This window comes from Indicator indicator, chromosome 10, assembly GCF_027791375.1.
Source record: "Indicator indicator isolate 239-I01 chromosome 10, UM_Iind_1.1, whole genome shotgun sequence".
NCBI lineage: Eukaryota > Metazoa > Chordata > Aves > Piciformes > Indicatoridae > Indicator > Indicator indicator.
The window spans coordinates 18,572,549-18,596,737 of record NC_072019.1 but is presented as its reverse complement, the minus strand read 5'-3'; the positions used below and the strand labels follow the sequence as shown (position 1 = coordinate 18,596,737).

At 52.6% G+C, this 24,189-nt stretch overlaps 1 protein-coding gene across 1 annotated transcript in view; it reads right to left on the bottom strand.

Annotated features, from left to right (window-relative positions):
* Positions 1 to 1,030: 1,030 nt before the first annotated feature.
* Positions 1,031 to 24,189, bottom strand: part of CACNA1E (calcium voltage-gated channel subunit alpha1 E) — a 105,105-nt gene continuing 81,946 nt past the window's right edge. Inside the window, exons 34-48 of the mRNA XM_054384678.1 lie at positions 24,015 to 24,140; positions 23,748 to 23,813; positions 21,090 to 21,181; positions 20,490 to 20,655; positions 20,169 to 20,296; positions 17,412 to 17,508; positions 10,962 to 11,067; positions 8,629 to 8,736; positions 8,274 to 8,374; positions 7,889 to 7,995; positions 6,846 to 6,954; positions 4,921 to 5,049; positions 3,297 to 3,477; positions 2,992 to 3,185; positions 1,031 to 1,570 (exon numbers count right to left, since the gene is read on the bottom strand). Coding sequence (XP_054240653.1) covers positions 1,031 to 1,570; positions 2,992 to 3,185; positions 3,297 to 3,477; positions 4,921 to 5,049; positions 6,846 to 6,954; positions 7,889 to 7,995; positions 8,274 to 8,374; positions 8,629 to 8,736; positions 10,962 to 11,067; positions 17,412 to 17,508; positions 20,169 to 20,296; positions 20,490 to 20,655; positions 21,090 to 21,181; positions 23,748 to 23,813; positions 24,015 to 24,140 — 2,250 coding nt within the window. The remainder of the gene's footprint in view (positions 1,571 to 2,991; positions 3,186 to 3,296; positions 3,478 to 4,920; positions 5,050 to 6,845; positions 6,955 to 7,888; positions 7,996 to 8,273; positions 8,375 to 8,628; positions 8,737 to 10,961; positions 11,068 to 17,411; positions 17,509 to 20,168; positions 20,297 to 20,489; positions 20,656 to 21,089; positions 21,182 to 23,747; positions 23,814 to 24,014; positions 24,141 to 24,189) is intronic.

Genomic DNA, 24,189 nt, shown 5'->3' with positions numbered 1-24,189 from the left:
CCATTGCCACCGCTGGAAACATCTAGGACGGGATGAGTGGAACAGTGTGACATTCCCAATGCTCTGCTACAGCATCAGGTGCACAGCTTGGTCCTACCCCCACTAAAGGGGGTGTGGGCAGAAAGGGCCCCGAGGGGCTTCCCAGCATCATCAGATGACCGAAATCAATCCACATATGTGTGTATCTTTATATATACAGCGTATAAATATATATACACCCCCTGTATGTACACACAGAGGCACACCTAGGGATCTCCCTATAGAAATAAATATATGGTGGTGGGAGACAGGATACATTGGCCAGCACTCCCCCTCCCTCCCCCCTGCCAGCTTCAGTACAAAACAGTTGGCTTCGGTTTTGCCCCACTTCAGCAGGTAGAGCCACTCTGGTCTGCCTGGTGCACCCCAGCTCCTCAGCCCCTGCATCCCACCATGACACCTCATCCTTTTTCCAGGCTGGATGAGATGCTCAGGGAGGGAATTCAGAGCAACAGCAGCACAAGCCTGAGAAAGAGAGGGAAGTGGGTGCCCTGGTACCCCCTTGCTGAGACTGGCCTCGAAGAGAGGAAAACCATCAGGATGAACCTTCCTGGGGGTCCTGCTCAGGGCAGGGAGCAGGGCTGCTGCCTGGTGGGGGGGGCTCTCATTAACCCCCCAGCGCATGTGCCTGGCTGGACCACTCTGCCACCCATTAAATGCTTCTCTGTGCAGAAAAAAAAAAAAAAAAAAGTTATAGTAATAAATGAAAGTCAATAGATTTTAATTTTTCTTTTTTTTTTTTTTTTTTTTTTTTTTTGCACAAAGACATTTTTGTTGCTCTTTTTTTTTTTTCCTCCTTCTTTTTTTCATCCCTTTTGCCCTCCATTCTGGTCAGTTTGGGTTTTCTCCTTTTCCCCCGCATTTGGTTTTTTTGGTTTTGTTTCATTCCCAGGCGTGGCAAAGAGCATGCATTGGAGAGGGGCAGGGTGGCATGGGGATGATGGGTTGGGGGGGAGCCGAGATGGGGCAGGGCAAGGAGAGGTGGCAGCTTCTAGCACTTGTCGTCTTCCTCGGTGTCGCTGAGCACATCAATGCTGGCCCCGCACATCACACCCTGCCCTGCCCCTCGCCTCCGCCGCCGGTAGTGCCCGTTGGGCATCTGCCAGCTGTGCCGCAACGGCGGGGCCGAGCCGATGGTGTTGGAGCGGCCGAGGCTGGTGGCGACGGCCGCCTCGAAGGTGAGCGTCTCCTCCTCACCGCAGTCTGAGGCGTGCGAGTCGTCGTGCAGGGCCAGGTAGGGCTCCGAGATGTAGCGCTGCGGGGTGGACTGTCGGCTCTGCTTCCCCGCCGGGGAGCTGGAAGACTCAGGCAGGCCGGCGGCGTTGGGCTCCAAGGTGGAGGAGAGGAGCGGGGATCCCCCTTCGCTCTCCTCGGCGGGCGGGGAGGCGTCTCCGGCGTGCCGCAGCATGGAGGCGTAGGAGAGGAGGGGACGCGGCTTCGGCGGCACCGGCGGGAGTTGGCGGCGGCCTCGCCGGGGGGTGCTGGTGTCCGAGATGGAGGGGATGGAGCTTTCGCTCAGAGAGCCCGTTCCCTGCAACACACCAGGGAACACAGGGGTGATGGGCAGAGCCGTGCACCCACTGCACTCTACCCTGAGCTGGGGCTCCCTGCTGCATCCTCCTGCTTGGATGAGGCCCCACTGCACCCCAGTCTGCCCCACTCCTGCCTGAGAGTTTGCTCCGGGGACAAAGATGGTGTCTGCTCTTGCTGGTCAAAAGGAAAAGCACCTGCAAACCTGCTGCTGGAAGAGCAAACAGCTCACCAGCTGCTGGTCTCTATGGGCAGCATCTCCATTGGTTTCAAGCACACTCAAGCAGTGGCATTTCATGCAATCACAGAATCACAGACTTGTTTGGGTTGAAAGGAACCTTTAAAGGCCATCTAGTCCAGCCTCTCTGCAGTGAGCAGGGACATCTGCAATTAGACCAAGTTGCTCACAGCCCCATCCAAGCTCACCTGGAATGTTTCCAGGGATGGTGCATCTCTCACCTCTCTGGGCAACCTCACCACTGTTTTGCCACCCTTAGTGTAAAATATTTCTTTCTGGTATTTAGCCTAAATCTTGCTCTTTTGGTTTAAAACCATCCACCCTTGTCCTGCCAAAAGAGGCACTGTTAAACAAAAGTCTGTCTCCACCTTTCCTTTAGTCCCCCTTAAGCACTGAAAGGCCACAATAAAGTCTTCTCAGAGTCTTTGCTTCTTCCTGTGCTGAGGACTCCAGAGCTGGACCCAGCACTGCTGGTGGGGTCTCAGCAGAACAGAGGGGCAGAATCCTCTCCCTTAACCTGCTGGGGATGCAGCCTAGGACATGGTTGATTCTGGGCCATGAGTGCACTTTGCCAGCTCATGTCCAGCTTTTCATCTAGCAAGACCCCTAAATTCTCTGCAGGGCTGATCTCAATCTCTTCATCTCCTCCAGCCTGGACTGATACTGAGGATTACCCAACCCAAATATTGGACCTTGCACTTGGCCTCATTGAACCTCATGAGATTCACACAAGCCCTTTGGCCTCATGAGGAACAGGTCTTGCCTGACTAACATAGCAGCCTTCCTTGAGGAGTGACTACATCAGTGGACAAGGGAAGAACTATAGATGCCACCTATCTAGACTACTGTAAGACCTTTGACAAGGTCCCCCACAACATCCTTCTCTCTGCATTGCAGAGATATGGTTTTGATGGGTGGACCACAACCTCAGCAGACAACTGATGCCACAGTGGTGAGACAATCAGTGTGGAGATGCACCCCACTCATCAGATGCTCTGCAGGGTGCCAGCTGCTCCCCAGATGCTCTGCAGCCCTAATCTGCCCATCTCACAGAACGCATGGAGCTGCCAGCAGAGGGAGGAGAGGTGCCACTGAGCTCCCAGAGTTAGGGCTTATCTCCACGGTTTTGGCAAGAAGCTTTTTCTATGCCTCCTTTTGTAATTAAAAGGGATTTTGTCACCCACCTGCCTGTTAGGTGTCTGTGACCTGCCCTCGCTGGGTGACCGGGACTCACGCCGCCGCTGCGGCGACTCGTCATGCGCCTGGGGACTCCTCTCCTCCGAGTTGCAGCGGGAGATATCAGGGGACAGCAAGTGCTTGCGCTCTTTGGATCGGCCCCGCTCTCTGCCCCCCGAGCGATGCCCCTCGGACCGGTGACCTGAAGGACAGCCCAGTCAGTCTGTTGTCCCCAACCCGGGAGCAGAGGGTGCTCACCTGGAGAGGGTTTTGTTGACATTGGCAAGGGATGGGGCCTCCTGCCCTTGCTCACCCGAGTCAGCGTTGAGGCGTCGGGCGGAGAGCTGGAGCGAGGAGTGGTAGCTGCGCCGGCGGGACTTGTAGGTGTTGTCGCTGCTGCGCTCCATGGAGAACTCGTCCAGCCAGGAGCTGTTGGTGCGCTTGTCCCGGATGGTGGAAAACGATCGCCGCATCGAGCTGGTGTCCGTCACCACCTGTGAGCAGCCCCGGCCAGCCGGGGAGCAGGTTAGTGCGAGGCAGGGCTGGGGTGGATGGTGGTTGAGCAGTTGACCAGTTCACCCACCATCACCAGCACACCAGCCCCTGGCATGGGGAGACTCAGAGTTGGGGGAGCAGCCAGTCCAAGCACAACACCCCTACACAATCCTTGCACAAAACAGGGGTGGGAGGAAAATGGTGTTTAGTTTTTGTGCTTGCAAGCTCTTCTGCCCCAGCTGGGAACTGTGCTCCACTAGAGAAGCCAGCAATGGTGGTTCAAGCTCAGGTGTGTTGGGGGAAGAGCAGCAGCATCCCAACCTGGACACACAGGGTAGTAGACCATTGTCCACCCAGGCTGTCTCAGCATCCCTCCCTGCCTTGGGAACAGGATAAAGTGGAACAGAGACATCATTGAGAGAGGGAGGATCTTCCAGTGCCCCTCACTTGGTGCTCATTTTCCTGGATGCTTCCACTTTTCCAGTGGCAGCACTGATCATCCTTGGTTCTGTATTCCTGCATCCCCTTTCCCCACGCTCGTTCCCTCTCTCCCAACTCATGCTATTGTTTCATTGTCACTTTCCTTTCTTTCTTCCATGCTTCTCCTTTTGCCATCTCCCTTCCTCCTAACTTGTGCTCTCACACGTGTTGTGGAAAACATCACCTCCTTCTATATTTTCCTTAGCTTTCTCCTAGCGGCATTTTGCCTCTGCAGCCTCAGGCTGTTCTCCTTGTCTCCTCTCCTCTGTACTGTGTCCTTTGTGTTCCCCTCCCCTCTCTTCTGTCAATACAGCCCAGAAGGCAAAGCCTTGCTTCCTCTTCATGCACCCCCCAATGTGTCAGGACACCTCACACCAGCACTGACACCAGGACCTCTGTGAGAAAGCAGACCCGGAGACTTTACAGCAAAACCAAACCCCATAGAGTGTCTGTGTCTTGGTGGAGACTGAGTACAAGACAGAATGACAGAGAAACCAGGCAGACAGGTGAGAAGGTGAGATGTGGCCTGGGTTCCCCTGGACAGATGGAGAAGCGTATGTGTTGGGACAACAGGAAAGGAGGGAAAGGCTTTCCATCACCTGGGAGATCACCTGAGAGCTGGGATGGCACTCTTCAAACCTTAGCCAGCACCTGAAGCTGGAGGAAATGAGGGATGTCCCACTGCATGGGGACCTGCAACATCCTGGTGTGGCCCTGCTCCACCGTGGACCTTCCACATTGAACCAGGAGATCAATTCCCCTGGCTGCTTTCTGCTGCTGGTGTCTCCCGTGTAGAGGAGCAGCAGATCTCCTACTTGTGCAGCACCCCGAAGATGGGGAGATGCTCTGATATCAGAGGAAGCCATGGGGCTTGCCACACTTGTTCAGCAGAGAGCAGCCCCAGTGTTACCTGGTAGGCTTTGTTTTGACCCAGCACCCATGGGGGCTTTGCTTGGTTTTACCTGGGGATCCACAGTGAGACGAGGCATGGAGGAGGCCCTCCCAGAGACAGCATGGTCCTGAGTGTCCACGGGAAGGTAGCTGCCACGCTTAGAGGGCTGCACTCTTTGAAACTCCCTAACCTCTGGCTCCTGGAAATAAACACACAGCCAAGCTCTTGGGATGGGATTGGAGCAGGGCAGCATATTGCTTCTGCCCCGTTTGCAAGGGACAGCCCTACTTGTCCAGCTTAAGTGGACCAAAAAGGGAGCCTCAGACATCTCGTCCATCATGTCACCACTGAAAAATAATCTCCAATTCACAATCCATTGCACGTGAGTCCAGATGTGGTGTGTCAGGCTTGCCTGAGGGCTAATCCATCTTGAACCTCTTCAGTGTCAATGGAAACCCTGCCTGGACCTGGTAACACCTTGACTGCCCAGGCTTTAACTCATTCTCCTTTTGCCAGAAGAGGACAAATATGTGGGATTTTCTCTGACCCTCTTTTAAAGGCTTTCTGGCCACCTGTGGTACCTTTGCACTTTGGTTAGTTCCTAGTCTAGGGGACTCTTGCAGAGGATGTTCTGTCAAGGCAATGGACAGTGAGGGGCTCTGGACATCTACGAGAAGGAGATTTTAAGGGGAGGGGTTGAGATCTCATCAAGAATCCTGGCTTGTATTAGCAGTATTGTGGCCAGCAGGACCGGGGAAGTGGTTGTACCCCTGTACTTGGCACTGGTGATGGCACACTTCAAATACTGGGTTCAGTTTTGGGACCCTCACTTCAAGAAGGACTGAGTCCAGAAAAGGGCAAAGAAGCTGGTGAGGGATGGCTGAGGGAACTGGGGTTGCTTAGTCTGGAAGAGGCTGAGGAGAGACCTCATTGCTCTCTACATCCTCTTGAAAGGAGGTTGTAGTGAAGCTCAGTCTCTTCTCCCTAGTAACAAGTGATAGGACATGAGGAAATGGCCTCAAGTTTCACCAGGGGAGGTTTAGGTTGGTTATTAGGAAAATTTTTTCCACTGAAATAGGCTGCCCAGGGAAGTGGTGGAGTCACCATCTCTGCAGGGGTTTAAAAGACTTTTAGATGAGAAGCTTAGGGCCATGGTCTAACAGTCACATACAGGGAGATGTTAAGTTATGGTTGGACTCAATGATCTTGAGGTCTTTTCCAACCAGGTGATTGTGTCTGCCACCTCCTCACCAGCAGGACAGTGGCATGGCCAGGGCAGCAGGGCAGGGGTACACAGCTCACACAGAGTACTACAGACCCCAGGGACATGGACTGGGCTGGAGATGCACAGTGGTACAACACTGCATCTGAGACAGTGTCAGGGTGGTGCCCCAGGGCACACACACAGACATGGAGAGGTATATACAGGTATGTATATATATACAGACAGACAGACAGACACTGCTGCTGCCGGCCGGCATGTGTGTGAGGCCGGAGGGGAGTGCTCCCGTGGGAGACAGTTTGATTGACAGCTCACTCTGGGACTGGGGGACACCAGCACTGACAACAAAATGAACATGAATCCAGAAACATCAGATAGCACCACTCTGTATGGGGAAACACACTGAGGCGAGCCCTCAGTGGGAAAAAAGAGCAGCCTGTGGAGAGAAGGAAATCTTACTGCAGGACACTGGACCTTGACTGCAGTTCCCATTCCAAGAGCATTTGTTGCTGCCTAGCCCCACCATTCAGGAGTGGTCCAGGGATGGCTGAGCCCCTCTCCCCAGAGCCCCAGCTGGGGGACACTCAGGGATGCTTTTCCCCTGCTTTGGGTCCACACATGCCCCAGCAGCTGCCACCTCTCTGTGGTGCTTGCTGCCGCAGGGGCAAGGAGCAGCATTTCACCACTGTGCCAGCAGCCCCACACCTCCCCATGCCCACCAGCATCTTCACTGGGAATGCAGACAAGTGCCTGCCTGGCAGTGTGTAATTTACCAGAGACTGGTGCTCCTGGAACTGCCCATGGGATGGATCCATGCACGCCAGCTGGAAGATCTCCTGTGGTGAGAGTGGGCTCAGCGAGGGAAACCCACTTCGGCTGCTCCTGCAAAGACAGGTGACTGTGATGGGACAAGAGCCTCAACTTGTGCCAGGGGAGGTTTAGGCTGGTCATTAGGAAAAATTTCTTCACCAAATGGGTTGTCAAGCCCTTGAATGGGCTGCCCAGGGAAGTGGTGAAGTCACCATTCCTGGTAGGATTTAAAAATCATATAGGTGTGGTATTTAGAGGTATGGTTTAGTGGTGATCTGGCAGTGCTGGGTTAATGGTTTGATTCTAAAGGTCTCTACCAGCCAGAATGATTCTATGACAGTCTGGTCTCAGGAGAGCTAGGTGCTGCCATTGCTAAGTGTTGCTTCTCCAGTGACTCAGAGTTGGAGTGACCTCATGCTTTGCCCCCTAGACCTTAAAGACCCCAGGACATGTTCCTTAGAGAGCTGAAGTGGTATCCAGGCAGGAGAGGACACCGGACACCTGGGGTCCTGTGGCAGCACTGGGGCCACCCCAAGTACAGTGCCGGTAGCTCATCTCATTCCTGTCAACCCTCATCTCATTCCTGCCAAGTGCCATCTCATTCCCTCCAGCCAGGGTGCTGGGATCCTCCACCAACCCTGCACCACCCAAGGATCCACTGCTGAATGTGTCTTGAGGTTCAGATCCATCCCCAGACCCTTCTAGGTAAGTGAGCTTGCACTTAGTGCTGTTATGGTCCTGCAAGAAGACTGTTCCTGCAGATACCTGGCTGTCCCTCTTGGCCACTTCTACTGCTGTTGGTGATGCTGACGCACACCAGCTACCTGGAATCCTGCAAAAGCTTTGTGCTGGGAGCTTTCTGTCCCAAACTGGGTTTCCCCTCCTCTTAGCAGCTCTTTAACCTTCTGTCCATCTCAGCACCAGCTCCAGAGAACAAATGGAGGGCTGCAGGAACAGAAAAGTGACAGGATGACCTCCCCTCCCTTCCTCTCAGAGCAATACTCACAGGCCTGAGAGTGTGTCTTGCTGGAGGTAAGGCAGAGTCTTCGCGTTGGAGATGATTTCCTGCGGCAAGGAGGACGGCTCCATGCGCTGGAACATGGGGGCATTTTTCTGTATTGAGGAAAAGAAGCAGCTGAGCCTGCAGGAAATGTAGGTGAACATCCAGTGCTCCACCAAACAAGTCCCCACTGCTTGGCAAGGCACAGACACGCTCATATTCACTGTCAGGGACCAGGGATGTACATGTGTGTGCCTTGTAGTCACCAAAGCCTACTCTGTAACACCATCTTCAGCCCTCAGCTGCATGTTTGGTTGGGACATGGTAGGAAGCAGTGAGTGGGCTCTGAACATCCCCATCCTGCCCACCACGTGCCCTTGCTGAGCCTCACCTGCTCCTCCAGCTGCTGCCGCTGCTTCTTCGCTTTGCACTGCTTGTAGTAATCCATGATCATCATGGCTGCATATATTTTGCCAACAGTCAGGTCAGAGGCTGAGAGTAGAAGAGGGAACAAAGTAGGGACACTTGTGTGTTAACCAGCATGGATCCTGGGATGCCACAGTCCCGCTGTGGGATAGATAGCCTGGTGACCTTCAAACTTTGCTCTTTGCTCCAAAAGAGAGATGAACACCCAGGTGCTCCGTGTTGAGATAAAATGGATGGAGATGGCTTGAAAGCATCATCACAAACCACCATCTTCATCACATCATCACGTGTAACAGAGCAACTGATGCTCAGAGACTCACTTTTTGGCATGGGTACCAATAGGTCAAGCATCTTCTGAGACAGGTGAGGCCAAATGGTCAGGATCTCCTTTTGAAGCTCGGCATCTAACTGCTGCCAATCTGCACCACCTTGAACAGCAGGGGGAAAAAAGAAAGGTCTATGCGCATCAAGACCTGGCACCATGATCCAGCTGTAAAGACCCCATGCCCTTGTTGAAGTGAGCTTCACAAGCAACAACCAGGTCCCTCCATGCCCAGAGGGCCATCTTGCCTCAGTGAGCCCTGCTCTCACAGGGAAATCTTCCTACCATCCCCATCCATATGTGCCTCCATCTCCCCATCCCCTGCCCTCCCACTCAAAGCTGCCATCTTCAAGCTTGCCTTGGGTCCATCTCTGCAGCTCCAATCCTACTCCAGCCCACACACACCTGCTGCTGCCCCACTTTCTCTTTTCTGGTAAGCAGATCATGTGTTGGTGAAAGAGCAGCTCTACTTGGTTGAAACCCTTAAATCCTTGGTGGCATTGTGCAAGCAAAGCAGAGTTCTCTGGACACTGGTGAAGGGCTTGCTGAGCTTAGGAAGACCCAGGCTCAGAGGGAGCTGTCAACACATGCCAAATGGAGATACCAGAGTCCAGGGCAACTTTGCCAAGCTGTAGGAGATCCAGGTTCAAATCTCTGCTTTATCTAGAGGGCCTTGAACCCATTGATTCAAGATGTAAGGAGCTGTCTGAGAACTGGGCTTGTGCTGGTATCTTGCCCTGGGTTGGGTTTTCTTCCAAAAGCCGAGCTCTTCCCAGGGGATGTTTTATTGGAAATGGCATGTTTCTGCAGAAAGCTTTTGATCTGATGAATCAGAGCATTTCAGCAACAACAATAAAGCAGGTTTTCCTGCTCTGAACATTTTCTCCTCCCTGACAAAGATATTTCTGTTCTCCACAGCCTCAGGAAGCCAAGCATGTGTGATCTTTTCCCTCCTTGGTTTGCTTTGTACATGGAGACAATGGGGAATTCTCTCTCTATCCCTTTACATGGTGGACATCAAGCTGTTTCTGCTCTCTAGAAGCAGCTTTTGGTGGGAAACTGATCACCGCTTCCCTAAAGAAAGAGATTTTTAACAGAGAGCAGTGAAAATTTGCCTGCTCAAGGTAACCACTTCCATCCACATGCCAGGCTCTGGGTGATTGTTGTAGGTTTAGGCCTAGTGCCCTAGTGTCCTAATTATAAATAAGAGTTTTCCAGAGTATTCAAGAGGGTCCAGGGGATGGACAGTCCCCAAGAGTCTGAACAGAACACAAGAGATATGGTTTATCCCATTTCATTGGTCTGCAGAATTTCTATATAGTCTGAAAGCACAGCTCGTTCTCTCCCTTGCTTGCTTCTTTCCCCTGTCTGTGTTTCTGACCTTGCTTGCTTGGCTTGATCATTTGGGTTATAGTAAGGAACAGTGGCAGGAATGAGAGAGAGAGATAATAACTTGTTAGCTGGTAACAGCCCTCTGGGCTTTTGTCCAGGGTGGTGTCCAGGGTGGGTCTGTACAGGGGAGTAGCTGGGCTATTGTCTAGTTGTATATGTATATGTCCAGAGAAGGGCAACGAGGCTGGTGAGAGGCCTTGAGCACAAGCCCTATGAGGAGAGGCTGAGGGAGCTGGGACTGTTTAGCCTGGAGAAGAGGAGGCTCAGGGGTGACCTCATTGCTGTCTACAGCTACCTGAAGGGAGGTTGTAGCCAGGAGGGGGTTGGTCTCTTCTCCCAGGCAATCAGCAGCAGAACAAGAGGACACAGTCTCAAGCTGTGCCAGGGGAGGTTTAGGCTGGAGGTGAGGAGAAAGTTCTTCATGGAGAGAGTTGTTAGCCATTGGAATGTGCTGCCCAGGGAGGTGGTGGAGGCACCATCCCTGGAGGTGTTCAAGCAGGGATTGGACGTGGCACTTGGTGACATGGTTTAGTAGTCATGAGGTCTTGGGTGACAGGTTGGACTCGATGATCCTTGAGGTCTTTTCCAACCTCATTGATTCTGTGATTCTGTATATAAGTATTTGTATGTGTTTATTACCTTTTCTATTTAGCCTATTTTTGTAAATAATCATCTCATTTAGTTTGCAAATGTTGTATGTATTTGTATATGTCTATTACCTTTTATACTTAGCCTATTTTTGTACACAATCATCTCCCTTCGCTTGCAAATTCCATGTAGTGTGGTAATTTACTCCTTGGGGTAAATCCCAGACGATAACGTGGCGCACAACCAAATCACCACAGCGACTGGCCACAGTCTGGCTGTGATGCCTTTAGCTTGTCCGAAGGAAAGCCTCTTGGCTCTGTCCTCTCTCTAGCTCCCTCCCCTCGACCTTACCTTTGGCAATTTTGATGTCCAAGGCTGTGCGTATCAGGGCCATCAAGGTGGAGGTGAAATGGACCGTCATGTCCTCGGCCACAGGCATGTTCATCAGCACCAGTCTCTGCGCAAGAGAGAGAAGAAAACAGCGGACGGAAAACAATATCGAAAAACACATCGACCAGGCTAGAGGAAAAGAAATTAAACATTAAACAAAAGGGAAAAAATAAATTAAAAAATAAAAAGCAACAAAGAGTGTCAAAACAGCACAGCCAAAAAAGAAGGGCAAGGATCACCCCTCCCCCCCGCCATCCTCCCCCCGGCTCCTTCCACCCCAGGACACCGGCTCACTGCCTTCCAGGGCTTCTCCTGCACCCCAGGAATGGCCCCTGAGCCCCCTCCCCACGGCACCGGGGCTTGCCATGGCACCTCCCAGATGTTTGGAGAAAACACACCTGATCCATCAGGGATGTGGGCATGAGGAATGCTCAAGAAGGGGAGAGGGGGCTCAGGTCTCCATTCCTGGGTGGTTTGGCTTTCCAGCTCTCAACCCTTCCCACCTGGGGCAGGGGAGAGGAGGGTCCCTAACCTTCAGGGACTTCAGATCAGCTGGATTCCTCTAGCATGCTACATCCTGGCGCTCCCTTTTTGCGTCTTTCAGAGATGAAGTTTGCCAGCACATGCACAGGGTCCAAATTATCCAAGGGTTGGGGAGGGAAGGAGGGAGAGAAAAAATGCAGAAGGAAAGAGAGAAGGGCAACCAAGGCAGGTTAGGCACGCCATGCTCCGTCCCCACCCTGGGCAGGCGGGGTGCAAACCGAAGTGACCAGATCCACTTTCCAGAGAGTATATTTTTGCTTTGTGAATACCTTTGGGTCATCCCTTCCCTGCCCATTTCTTTTCACCTGGCTTCTCACGTCCTTTCCTTGCCTTCAAGCCTCCCTTTTTCTCCTGGAAAAGTGTGATGGTGGATGTATGCATGTTTGAACACACACCTGAGAGCTGGAGAGGGTGGCAGCATGTTTGCAGGTGTGCAGAAGTCCCCCCTTCACTAGCCTTGGGTGCTGCTGAAAGGGTTGAAGGCAGCAGCCTGTAGCCAAGCTTCACTTTGCTCCAGACCTGGGCAACACATTGATCTGTAGCTCCAGGTCCTGTCCTAACAGCTCCCATCCCACTTCCTTCATGCTCCTGCTTCATGCCTGTGCTGTGAACCAACTGCCAGCCACCACTCCAGAAGGTAAAAAGGGGTCAACTCAGAGGCACTTTCTGAAGGCACCTGGGCTTTGCCTTGCACAAGCCATCCTTGGGATAGCTTGTGCCAATGCACCTGGCTCCTCACACACTGCAGAGCTGCTGCTAGAGGACACATCCTTGCTGCCCATCTGCTTCCCATCTCCGTGGGCTTTAAGCCCTGTTTCTATGCTGGCTGGGACAAGGATGGTTCCAAGCCCAGGGGACTAGGTTGGATCATGAGCTCCTAAGAACTCACCACTCTCCTGACCGTTACAGGGCTGCTCCTCACACCTCATCTTCTCCAGCCTTCCCATTCCCATCCTATTGATGGTTCTGCCCCTCCTCTTCCTTTAGGGTCTTCCACCCCAGAGCTCCCTCTGCTTGCAAGTGACCACTGCAGCATTACGTAAGTGGGCAGTGGAAATCAGCCAGCATGGCCAGGACTCCTCTAAGCACACCAGGCTCCCCAGGAGCGAGTTAAACACATGTTGGATGTCCCCAGTGCCTCCCCAACTCCCCAGAGTCCCACCTCCCAAAGCTCCCTTGAGCCCCGGCTCCTGCTTGGCTCTAGCCCCATAGAAGTAAGGGTTGATCTACCTTATAGGCCACTTTGGAAGGACATCTCTTGCCGAGGCCTAGCGGTGGTGACATAAGAGTCAGCATTTCATACATCTCAGTGTAATGGATTCGGCCACTGCTCATGGAGGGGAAAGGGGAGGGAGGGAGATGCAGAGAGAGAGAGGAGGCATTCCCAGAGAGCCAAAAAAAAAAAAAAAAACACGTACAAACAAAAATAGTACAGGAGAACAGGAGAGAAAAAACAAACGGACAAACAGGAAAAGAACAGGAAACCCGTTAATCAAGGCAAATCATACGTGAGAGACTGTCCTGATGTGGATTTATAGCACTGCTCACACAGACCCAGGAATGCTGGCAGAAAGCAACTCACCCCTCTCCTCTCTGCTGCTGGCCTTGAGTGCCTGTCTCGCTAGCAGTCTGGGTGTCCTTCCTTCTCTGGTCTCAACCCAAACTTTCCTAAAGCCCTCCAGCAGCCCCCAACTTGTCCCACAGGTTCCAGGGCTGTGTGTGAGTGGTATAAATCAGATACACGGCACTCAGGCCATGGGTTATTGAAGACAAGGGTGGTTCGCACCACAGTGCTCTGTGGCCTCTGTAGCTTCCTCCCTCCCGGGCTCGGGGGGACAACCTGGGTATTGCTTTGCATGATGGCCACCTAACCCATAGCCAGAAGGCTGTGTATCCCCAGCTCATTAGGTCTATGCAATTGGGAGGCAGCATCTTGCATAGAAGGCAGTGGGCCAGGGTCACTTGTCAAAGGAAGATGCCCAGTTGCTTCCGTCTGGCTCTGCGGATGGACCACTTTCCCACCATGCACCAGTGCAAAAGGCATGCTGAATTGGCTGAAAAAAAAAACAAAAACTGGGAGGAAAAGTTGTACATGCCATGCTCCCGCCCTGGCTCTCTCCCACATGCGGCTGCAAGTTCCACCAGGTTGGAGTTTAAAGAGTCTCAGCAGAGGCAGCTGTTTGGGCCTTCCAACATTGGGGTTCGTTTGGGTTTCCCAAGAGAGGCACCTAGGACGGATCCCCACCTCACGCTCCTCTTTTCCATAAGGGGACCTGCCTAGGATTGCTGCAGTGAGGAACACTACCAAAAATGGGCCACCCGATGATGCTTTGAGCCCTCTGCCAGGCTGAGGTATCTGGGCTGCTTCTCACTCTCTGCAATATTCAGGAGGCCACTCAAGTACATCTCCCAGGGATCCTGGGCTTGGCCACCTCTTCTACCCCTCATGTCAGGTGTCTTTCCTGCACTGCAGTATTCAGAATGATTTACTGGGCAAGGACAACCTCACAACAACAAAGGCATTGAACTTTATAGCCAGGATACTGCTGGAGAGGAACCCATCTCAGCTGGGATGACCTGGGAGAGAGGGCATCACTGAAAAACTAAGCCCTCCCAGTGGGATTTTGGCCTTTTCCCTACCCATGCACTCAGAACAGTGTGGAAAGGGGAGAAGACAACACCTCCTCTTCTCAGGGGGTACTACTGCTTTGGAAGCAGACTCCTGGCCAGAGAGACCCCCATCAAGAAAAGTCCTGACATTTCAGATGAGAACTAGAAATGGTGACTACCCCAAACAGGAGAAATTTCGGAAGGAAGCACAGAACAGGCTGGGCAAGCCATCCCCTTTGAGATCTGACACACCTAAACAGGCTGGAGAGAGGATGGATAAAAACACTGGAGAATATTAAGTAGGACGAACAAGAAGAAATATCCAGGTCCAGGTGTCCTTAAGCAATGCCTTGGCAGAGCTCGATGTGCACCAAGCTCAAGGTGTCTGAAGGGGAGAAGATAACTTTGAAATTTTCATGCTCAAGAATGTTGTGCAGAAAGGAAGCAAGAGAGTGATCTTCCACCCACTCCTCCTGGCAAGGGGGACTGTAGCACACCCAGCACACACCGGACGTCTAGTTCCTACTGAGGTTCTCCATACAGTGAAGGAGGAACAGATTCTCATGAAAGGAACATCAGTAATCAAGAAGGACCACAGGAGAACTGTGATGTTCTCACAGAAGGGCTGCAAGCTTGGCTGCTTCTCTGAGCAAACATCTTGAAGTGTTTTGAGCAGCACAGTCATGCCCAGAAACTTCATCCCCATGGAATGAAGTGCAGGCAGGCACATGGAATGATATCTGTCTGAACAAGATAGTTCCCAAGAGCTGGTCCAAGCACAAGCATATCCTTGACAAGAGAGCTGGCCATCTGTTCTGTGTCTGGATGGAGATATGCCCTGTGGCTATGGCTAAGGGTGGCCTGTAAAACCACCAGGAAGTGATGGCTTGGTCCTGGTGCTCTGAGAGAACCCTGTGAGTGATGGAGGAGGAAATATGGGGGACATCTGTCCTCCTGTGGTTAGGAAATAAGTACTGTGTTGTACCAGGCTGTTAGGAGCACAGCACCAGAATATCAACTGCTGTGAGAGGAGATACAGGAATGGATATCCACAGGGGACATGAATGCCTGTAGCACTGTGATCATCTCAAGGGCTGCTTTTAGAGGTCAAAGGTGATGTCTATCTCCTTGGCTTACTTTGCATGACTGCTGGAAGCAGATGGGTTGAAGAAAGACAGAGACAGCCTCAAAGAGTGGAGCTAACAGCCAGGATGCAGTCCCAGCAAGATGTATTACAAGATCTGCCCTCACAAGCATAAGGACAGAGCTTGCTTGCCTTACACAAGAAGTCTTCCTGCATCAGTGCCCCTTTGTTAGTCCACTTGCAGATGGCCTAGTGGGTATGCTTCCACACCATGCTGCACCCTTGTGCAGAGTCAATGAACCTGCCCAAGAACCATATCTTCCAGAGCAGGCTGTCCAGCACTCCATAACCAGGTTGGTGGTTGTTTCTGCAAGCCATCATTGTTCCATTGCATGGTGTGGGCTCCAGGAAGGTGAACCTGTGCACTGTGATGTGCAGTTCACCATCAAGTTGATGAGTGGGGTTGGCATTTTGGGATCTGGAGCCTAGTGGCAAGATGCAATGACTGTATGGGTTTTCTTTCTCCCTCAGTTGCCTTTTGGGAACTGGGCAGTAGGAGTCACTGAAAATCTCTCGTGTCCATGCACAGAGGGGAAGAGACCAAGGTAGCACAAAGAAGAGATGGAGATATTCTCTCACACATGACAGCAGATGTTCTGGTCTCTCTCTGCCTCCATCTCCCCTTGATTTTATCCACCTCCAGTGCTCTATCCATCCCACAGAGTCAGCAGAAAGTCCAGACTGCTGCAGGGCTCCATCACCCCAGGAAGCCTTATAGGCACTTTTCTGAGGTCTAGGCAATCCAGGAGAGGAATGTTCACTGCTGAAGCCCTCATGTCCATTAAGAATGACAAGAAATTCTTCCTGAAGGTATCTTCTGTCTGCAGGGACCTAAGCAAGCGTCCTCAGCAAATCTGCCACCTTCTGTCAGAGATGCAACGAAGAGTGGAAAGACTGCAAGGAGCTCCTCCATGAATGGATAAGCCACCTGAGATTCCTACAAGAAATCTCCTATCCCTAAAAATACCTCTTCATAAATGAGATGATTGAGCATCCAGGTGTTGTCTTGCTTGCTCTGCTTTATTTATGGTGGTCCACTCCAAGATTTCAAATGTGTGCACAATCCCCACAACCAGCTGTGCAGTATGACAGACCCATTCCAGGGATGCTGCCTGGAAGAAGCATTTCTGATGTGGTGAAAATGACATGATGGCTATACCATGCCACATCAAAGAGCCCTCTTCCTCTGCAGAGGAAAGATCAGCAGCTGGGCGCATTTGAGGTTCCCTCATACATCTCCTTGGATGCTGTGAGTAATGCAGAGGGAAAACCAAGCTCTGTGATTCACCTTTTCATACCACAGACCCAGACACAGGCAACGTGGTGCCTCTGAGAAGGTGGCTGGTGCAGGGTTTTGTTCAGCTGTCACCCCAAAATCCAATTTTATAAACCCCTGCAAGTCAGAGAGACACAAGGAGGCCAAATCACTGCTGTGGACTCAGGGCCAGCAGCCAGGATCTTGGCTTAAGCAGAAGAGGAGCTGTTGAGCTCCAGAGATGTGTCCAGGTGCCACCACCTCCCAAGCAGGTCCAGCAAGCTAAGGGCAAGACTAATAAGAGTCCTTCTCCCAAGAGATGCAGTCATGTGTCCTCCAAGTGCATTTGGCACAGCATGATGTCCCTCAAGGACAGAGGTCACCCAGGCCTTCCTGTACCCCCCGCCCAGTCCTCACATTCCAAAATGCTGGCAAAGTCCTCAATGACCCCCTGTCTTTGCTCCCCCACTTCACACCCCAGGAGCAAACCACACCTAAACCCCCCAGAAGCATCCTGCTCTCACGTGAGGGCACTTTGAGAAGCCAAGCAGAGATGGTGGCATTTGTCCTGGCACTTTTCATAGCTCTCTGTGACAATGGAGCCTGGGCAACGGGACTGGCTAGGGGATGCAATTTGTGGCAACCCACCCTGGGAGGCTCTGAGCCCCCCCTGGCCCCACTAATGCCTCCCCTGGCTGGGCAACAGCTGCTGGCTCTGGGAGGCCGCGGACCTCTTTAAACTCGAAGGAAAGCAACGTCAGGGTTCCCTCGGGAGGCGCGGTGGCGGTGGAGCAGGGGGAAAGGAGGGGTGGATGGTGCGTCCCGTGGCCAGGTTGTGGCGGAGGACTGGGAGGCAAACCTTGCACGCCACCCTGTAGGGGCAGTTCTCTCCTAGGCCCAGAGGAGGCGAGATCACCCGAACTAATTTGTACATATCCTTATACGAGATCCTGCCGCTGCAAAGGAAGCACAGGTGGGTTAATAGGACACTGAGAAGGTGGGGGGGAGGATGGAGAGCTTAACCAGGGGATGCTGGAGCCATCTGTGGGGCAAGACTCTCAAGGGTGCATGGCTTTACTCCTGCTGGCTCTGCCACACCCAGAGAGGGGAAAGCTATGAGCATCATCTACTGCCTTCTCCACCATGACTCAGCTCTAACCTCACCACACTGACCTGTGCAGACCCTGATGAAGGATGGTTTTGGTGTTAAACACCACCCCATCGTGCTTCCTCACTGTGCCCCTGGCCACCTATGCCTGATGGGAAAGGGCTGGGAGTTTAGATGAGGTGAACCTGCAGCCACCAGGAGATGTTTTGATGGAGCTGCTTCTCAGCACACCACCAGAGAGCCTGCCCTCACATGGCCAACTCTCTAGTCCCCACAGGGTCTCAGGGAGGTTGGCAGCTGAGTCACTCATATCTCCAATATCTGGGGAACCTGAGATAGGGAGAGATAATGTGACCAGCTGGTGACTAGTGCTGTGGCACTAGCACCTAGGTCTGTGGTGGTCCAATCTTGAGCTCTGACCACCAGAGCACACTCTGCCAAGGTTACACATTGTGAGAAGCAAACCCTCCCGTGCACATGCCCCTTCTCGCCCATGGGAGCACATCTTCCCTGACCCAGGTGCAGTCCCCGCAGGATACAGCTTGTATCCCTCCTGCACCAGCTGGAATAATGAAGCAGTCAAGGTGGAGAGCTGGCAGGAGAAGGTGCAGGGGCTGTTGGATGCTGAGAGCCCCACTCCACTCCAGACCAGAGCCCTTTGGGAAGCAGAACCATGTGGGGTGGAAGTGCTGAGGTGCAGCATGCTGCAGCCTCCTGGGCATCCTTAGACAAGCTTGGAGGGAAACCACACGAGGAGGCAAAGAACAGCATTACCATCCTACTCAGCCAGCATCTTTGCCTCTGGTTTCTCCTTGCTCTTCTCCCATCCCCTCTCCATTGCTGGCCAGAGCTAACCCAACCACCCCTGAGACCTTCTGGTGCTGGGCAGCTTCCTTGTGAGACCTTCATGTGATGATCCCAGTGTCAGGATGCAGACCTGGTTCCCCACTCAGGTGATGTGACTCATGTGGATGTACTCACCCGTTCCTCACCCAGCAACAGGGACCGGGGCTGCCCCCACAAGCCCAGCACCACCACCTCCTGTGCATGTCCCCTAACCACTGACATCATGGCTAAAGGGCATGGCTTTCTCAGAAATCAGAGAGGTGCATGGCATTGATAGGACAGTTCAGGCATGCTTCCACAGTGACTGCCCTGGAGACCCAGGTCACCAGCATGGGGAGCAAGAGTGAATCAATTACCTGGTGCAAAGAAATCCTTCCCAAAAGCCACGGGTCAAATGTCCCACACCAAGAAGATGGGTGTTTCACTTCTCTCACATCCTTTCCCTTCTCTAGTTGTCCATCAGGATATCTACTCACCTGTGGTGACCTCTTTCCCTTGCACAAGGCATGCTGACGCACTAACAAGCAAGCCCACCTGCCCATGGGGGACTGGCAACAGCAGTAAGAGTGCTGGAGGGGGCCATGCAGGAAGGAACCTGGTCAGTGCTGAGCTGCATGGGGCTGGACAGAAATGGTGGAGGAAACTATGCCAGGAGCTGATGGAATTAGGCATAAAATAATATCTTGGCAGGGGCTGCTCTCTCAAGGGGCAGGATATTATCAGTGGAGATGAAGAGTCTCCAAAGGGAGCACATGTGGCTGCCAAGGACTCTCAAACTAAGATTGCCCATGCTTCCTGGCACAGCAATGGTGGGTCATGGCTCTAAAGAGGCTGCCTCTGGGCTGTGGAAGGAAGGAAGAGGCCACAGAAGATGCTCTGGTAGTGTTGGGGCTGAGTGGGGGGGCAAACATGCTCCCAGAGCTGCCAAGGGCTCCAAATTGTCCTAGGGATACCCCAGATCATCCTGGAATGGAATGGAGGAGACCAAGTCCTCTGCAGCAGCAATGGGAGCAGAGCCAAAGCCTAGCCACCAGACTGTGCATGGCTGCTATGAACCCACCCCATTGCTGGGAACAGGCTGCTGCCTGCACATGGGAGCCCTCTTTGCTGAGGTCCTCACCAGCAAAGACATGAGTGCAGGAAACAAAGCTCTCCCATCTCCAGAGGGATGAGTAGGCTAGCCAGCATAGGAACACAATTCCAGAAACCCAGACAGAATTCAAAGTTCTCCACAGGTGACTTGGCAGGACCCCATCAGTCCCCCAACATCTCCCCATGGCTGGGAATAAGTCATGCTCGTTCCTGCTCTGATGGGGTGCTGTGGGTGCTGGGTCCAGCTGGTGGAGCTGGTCTGATGGTAGAGGTACCCAGAGGGTGCACGGGGACAGGGAAGGAGGCTGAGATGGACCTGCACACTGGCCAGGGAGGAGAGTAAGTGCAGCAGCCTCCAGCACTCCATGGAAAACTGTGAACATGACCCAAGACACCTGTGCTGCCAGGCACTGTAGGAACTAACTGCTGCCCTTGTAATGCCCATGGGTGAGAGCAGCCCTTCCCTGACCAGTCCAGGACCACAGCTGGTTTCCAATAGCAGAGCAAGGAGATATCTGTATAAAACCGTCTCTGAGAGGTTGCCTGGGAGAGGAAGAGCTGGCTACATACCACGCTGCTCTGTCATACTCTGCCCAGATCCGGACAAACTCATCTAGGTGGTGAGGCCCCAGGATGGAGGAATCCCGAGTCAGATATTCAAAATTGTCCATGATGACTGCCACAAACAGGTTGAGCATCTGAGTGAAAGGGAGAAAGACAGAGAGGAAGGAAAAGTGGGAGGAGAGGGAGCAGAAGGGAATGGAGAGAGAGAGAGAAAGAAGGAGAAGTAATGGTGAGAAGATGGAAGAAGATTGCTGACCTTATGGTGGAGATGTAGGTTGGGAGGCTGATGAGAGGAACCCCCAGGGCTTTCAGGGAGGAGGAACTCACCAGGAAAGAGCAGAAGAAGATGAAGGAGACAAAGTAAACGTAGGCCAGGTCGGTGCCACAGCGCTCGTTCTCATTCTGCCCAGACGTCGCTGTCGTGTCCGGCTCACAGCCTTTGCCCTCCAGGCAGGACAGCATGATCTCCTGCCACGCCTCTCCTGTGGCACTCCTGCACCCAACACAGCTGTGCTCAGCAGCTCATGGTGGCACAGGATGGAGCCAGGGAAGGATGCCCCCAGAAGGTTCTTCACAAGAAGCTGTGTAACCCCTTGCCCAAATCAAAACACCTCTCTGGTGTGCAGAGGAATGAGGAACTGAGTTAGCAGTGACCATGTTGGACCCACATGACAGCATCCATGCCAAGGTGTAGCTCCTGGTACACAGAACACACTCTCCCCAGCCAGTTGGTCCAAAAAACTGGGGCACAGACAATCTTTTTGGGGCAGGGTCAGGAAAAAAAAGGGTTCCTAAGCTCCTGTGGCCCTGTGCACTCCCAGTTGGACTCTAGCACCAAAAGATGACCTCCACCAAAGAGTGTGCTGTGAGAACCTGCCCAGCCTGCACCCAGAAATGCTGCCCAAGGATTTTTCTGCGGTTGCTCACCTAAAGAGGAGCATGAGGGAGCCCAGGAAGCTGCGGAAGTTGTTGTGCCGGTTAATGTGGCTTTCCTCATCAAGTTTGATATTGCCAAAAACCTATAGGAGGGAGAAAAAAGGACTCAGTTATTCAGGCAAAAGCTCAGTGGCCAGGAAGCAGCTGCACATTCAGCTTGGCACACTACAGGAACCTATCTTGTGCCACGTCCATCGCTGTGGGCATACCCAGCACCCGAAGCAGCTGACATCCTCCCTCTCATACAATCTTCCATGGAAAAACACCCAAGCACACAACCAGTGCACCAAGGAGCTGGCCTCGAGCAGGGAAGGAGATTCTTCTCCTCAGCAGGGATTTGCAGTGGGCAGCAAAGGTTGAGAGAGGCTGAGGTGCCATGGAAACAGGAGCACAGAGGACTTGGGATCAGCTATGTCCAACTGCTCCACATCCATCCCTCTGTTGTGCTATGGGCAGTATCAGAGCTCCACACAGCACCCAGAAGTCCCATGGGTGCTGGAGGTGCAGGGATGAGTTGTACCATCCTGGGTGGGTGCTGTGTCATGGTCCTGGAAACTCTCATGAGCTTTACCCTTGGTGGGGGAATGGTTCACGATAACAGAATGGTAGTGATTGGAAGGGACCTGTGAAGATCCTCAAGTCCAACCCCCCTGCCAGAGCAGGATCGCCTAAAGGAGATCACATAGGAACAGGTCCAGGAGGGTTTTGAATATCTCCAGAGATGGAGACTCCACAACCTCTCTGGGCAGTCTGTTCCAATGCTCTGCCAGCCTCAAACCAAAGAAGTTCCCTCTAATGCTTAGATGGAACTTCCCATGTTCAAGTTTATGCCCACTGACAGTGGAGTTCAGCACAGTGGTGCAAACCAAGATAGGGAAGGAACAGACCAGCTGCTGACCCACCACAGAAAGCCAGACAATCACAGAACGCCAGGTTGGAAGGGACCCCAAGCATCATCTGGTCCAACCTTTCTAGGTGATAGTGTAGTTGAAATGAGCTGGCCCAGCACCCTGTCAAGCTGAGTCTTAAAACTGTCCAGTGTAGAAGAATCCACTGCTTCCCTTGGAAGACGATTCCAATCTCTTAACTGTTCTCATGGTGAAACATTTTCTTCTGGAGTCCAATCAGAATCTCCCCAGCAGTAACTTGTACTCATTGCCTCTTGTCTTTTCCGTGGGATTCATTATAAAAAGGGAGTCTCCATCCTCCTGGTAGCTACCCTTTATGTACTGGTCCATGGTAATATGGTCTCCCCTGAGGCTTCTCTTCTCAAGGTTGAACAAAGCCAGTTCTCTCATCCTTTCTTTATCTGGTAGGTAGGACTACCATCCCCAGAGCCAAAAGAGGCCATGAAACCCCAGATGTGGACAATATCCTATTAAAGACCTTAACCCAAGGCCACAATGGCACATAAGAAATGATCATAGAGTGCCTCAAATAGAAAAAATGTGCTGTTGTTATGTTAAATATTTATTCCACTTTCCATGGACCTAAAAATACACCAACTGCAGAGTATTTTTTTTTCCCTGTACAGGTTTTTTGGAATGTGTAATTGTAGAATATTTTCTGCCTCCAGCTATTTTGCTCAAATAACGCCCACAGACTTTACTGCTTAGGGATTTGTTCACAATGGTGTCAAAAAAAATATATAATAAAAAAAAAATAAATCAAATACTACCACACGGCAGGGATGGGGGCTGAGTCAGAGGGTGGTTGTTTAGCACCAAGAACACCTGGAGCCGGTGCTGAGAGGTGTAGGACAGAGAGGCCAAGACCAACCATGGGACTCTCAAGGTGGGAGAGAGGGGGTGGAAGAGATGAAACAGCAGCACTGCCAAGCAGCCTGAGTGTGGGGACACTTCGCTGCCTGCTACCTCCCCAAAATCTGCCCGTACTGGCAGAGCGCGGCAGGCAGCGGCGCTGGGTCCTGCGGCAGCTCGCTCCTCGGGAGGCTCCGGAGCCTAGGCGCTCAGAGTTGAAGATGCTTTGTCAGATCTTCAGCATGGGATTTAGTCATCACGGAACCCAGCCAGCCCCACGGCACGTGTAGAGCTGAGAGGTTTAGCTCACATGCTTCTTATTTACCAGCTGGAGCCTGGAAAGCTTACATCTTGCCATGCTATGCAGACCTCCCACCACCTGGTAGGTGCAACAGCACAACCGGATCATCACAGTGCCCCTACGCAGAGGGCCAAGGTGGAAGGGCAAGGTGCAGGGATCACCACCACAATCTGGCTTCTTGGACAGGAAAAGCAGAAGGCTGCTCACCAGGTCCCTCAGGCATGAAATCCATCTCTTGGGGCTGCTAGGGACTTGGTCATAGGGTGTGATTTCTACATGAAGAGAGGGCAATTTGAAAGCAGCTGCTTCACAGGATCACCAGCTGAGCCCCCAAGGCCACATCTCCAAGGGTACAAATTGGGAAGGCAGCTGTGGAGTCTGACTGAACAAGCCTGTGGCAGCTCCCCCAGGGCATGCGGCACTGCAGCTCCTAAACAAGCTGTTCTACCCTCGGGACCTTCCTGGACACGGTGACTGAGTGAAGCAATGACAGGCAGGCACTAGGCAGGCTACTGTGCATAATACTGAGGACATGCTGGTCCAGCCTGTCAGAGCCAGCAGGATGCACACTGAGATGTCTGTGCTCACCTGCATGCCAATGATGGCATAGATGAAGAAAAGCATGGCGATCAGGAGGCAGACGTAAGGGAGGGCCTGCAAGAGAAGCAGATGAGTCATCTCAGTTAGCACAGGTCCAGCTCCAGAGGAATACAAAAAGCACAGTGAGCAGGTAAGCTGTGCCTATCCATCTCCCGTAGAAGTCAAGAAGTCAGCAAGAGCTTGAGAACAGCCTGCATTTGGAAGCAACACCCCAGCACCATGGCCTGGGAGGAGACCAGGGCACTTGTGGCTTACCTTGAAGGACTGCACGAATGTCCAGAGCAGGATGCGGATGGTGTAACCCTGGCGCAGCAGCTTGATGAGCCGAGCAGCCCGGAAGAGCTTCAGGAAGCTCATGTTGAAGCTGCTGGTGTTCACCAGCTGGGAAGAGATGAAGAAGGTCAGAGGGAGGTGGGACCTCCCCACCCCC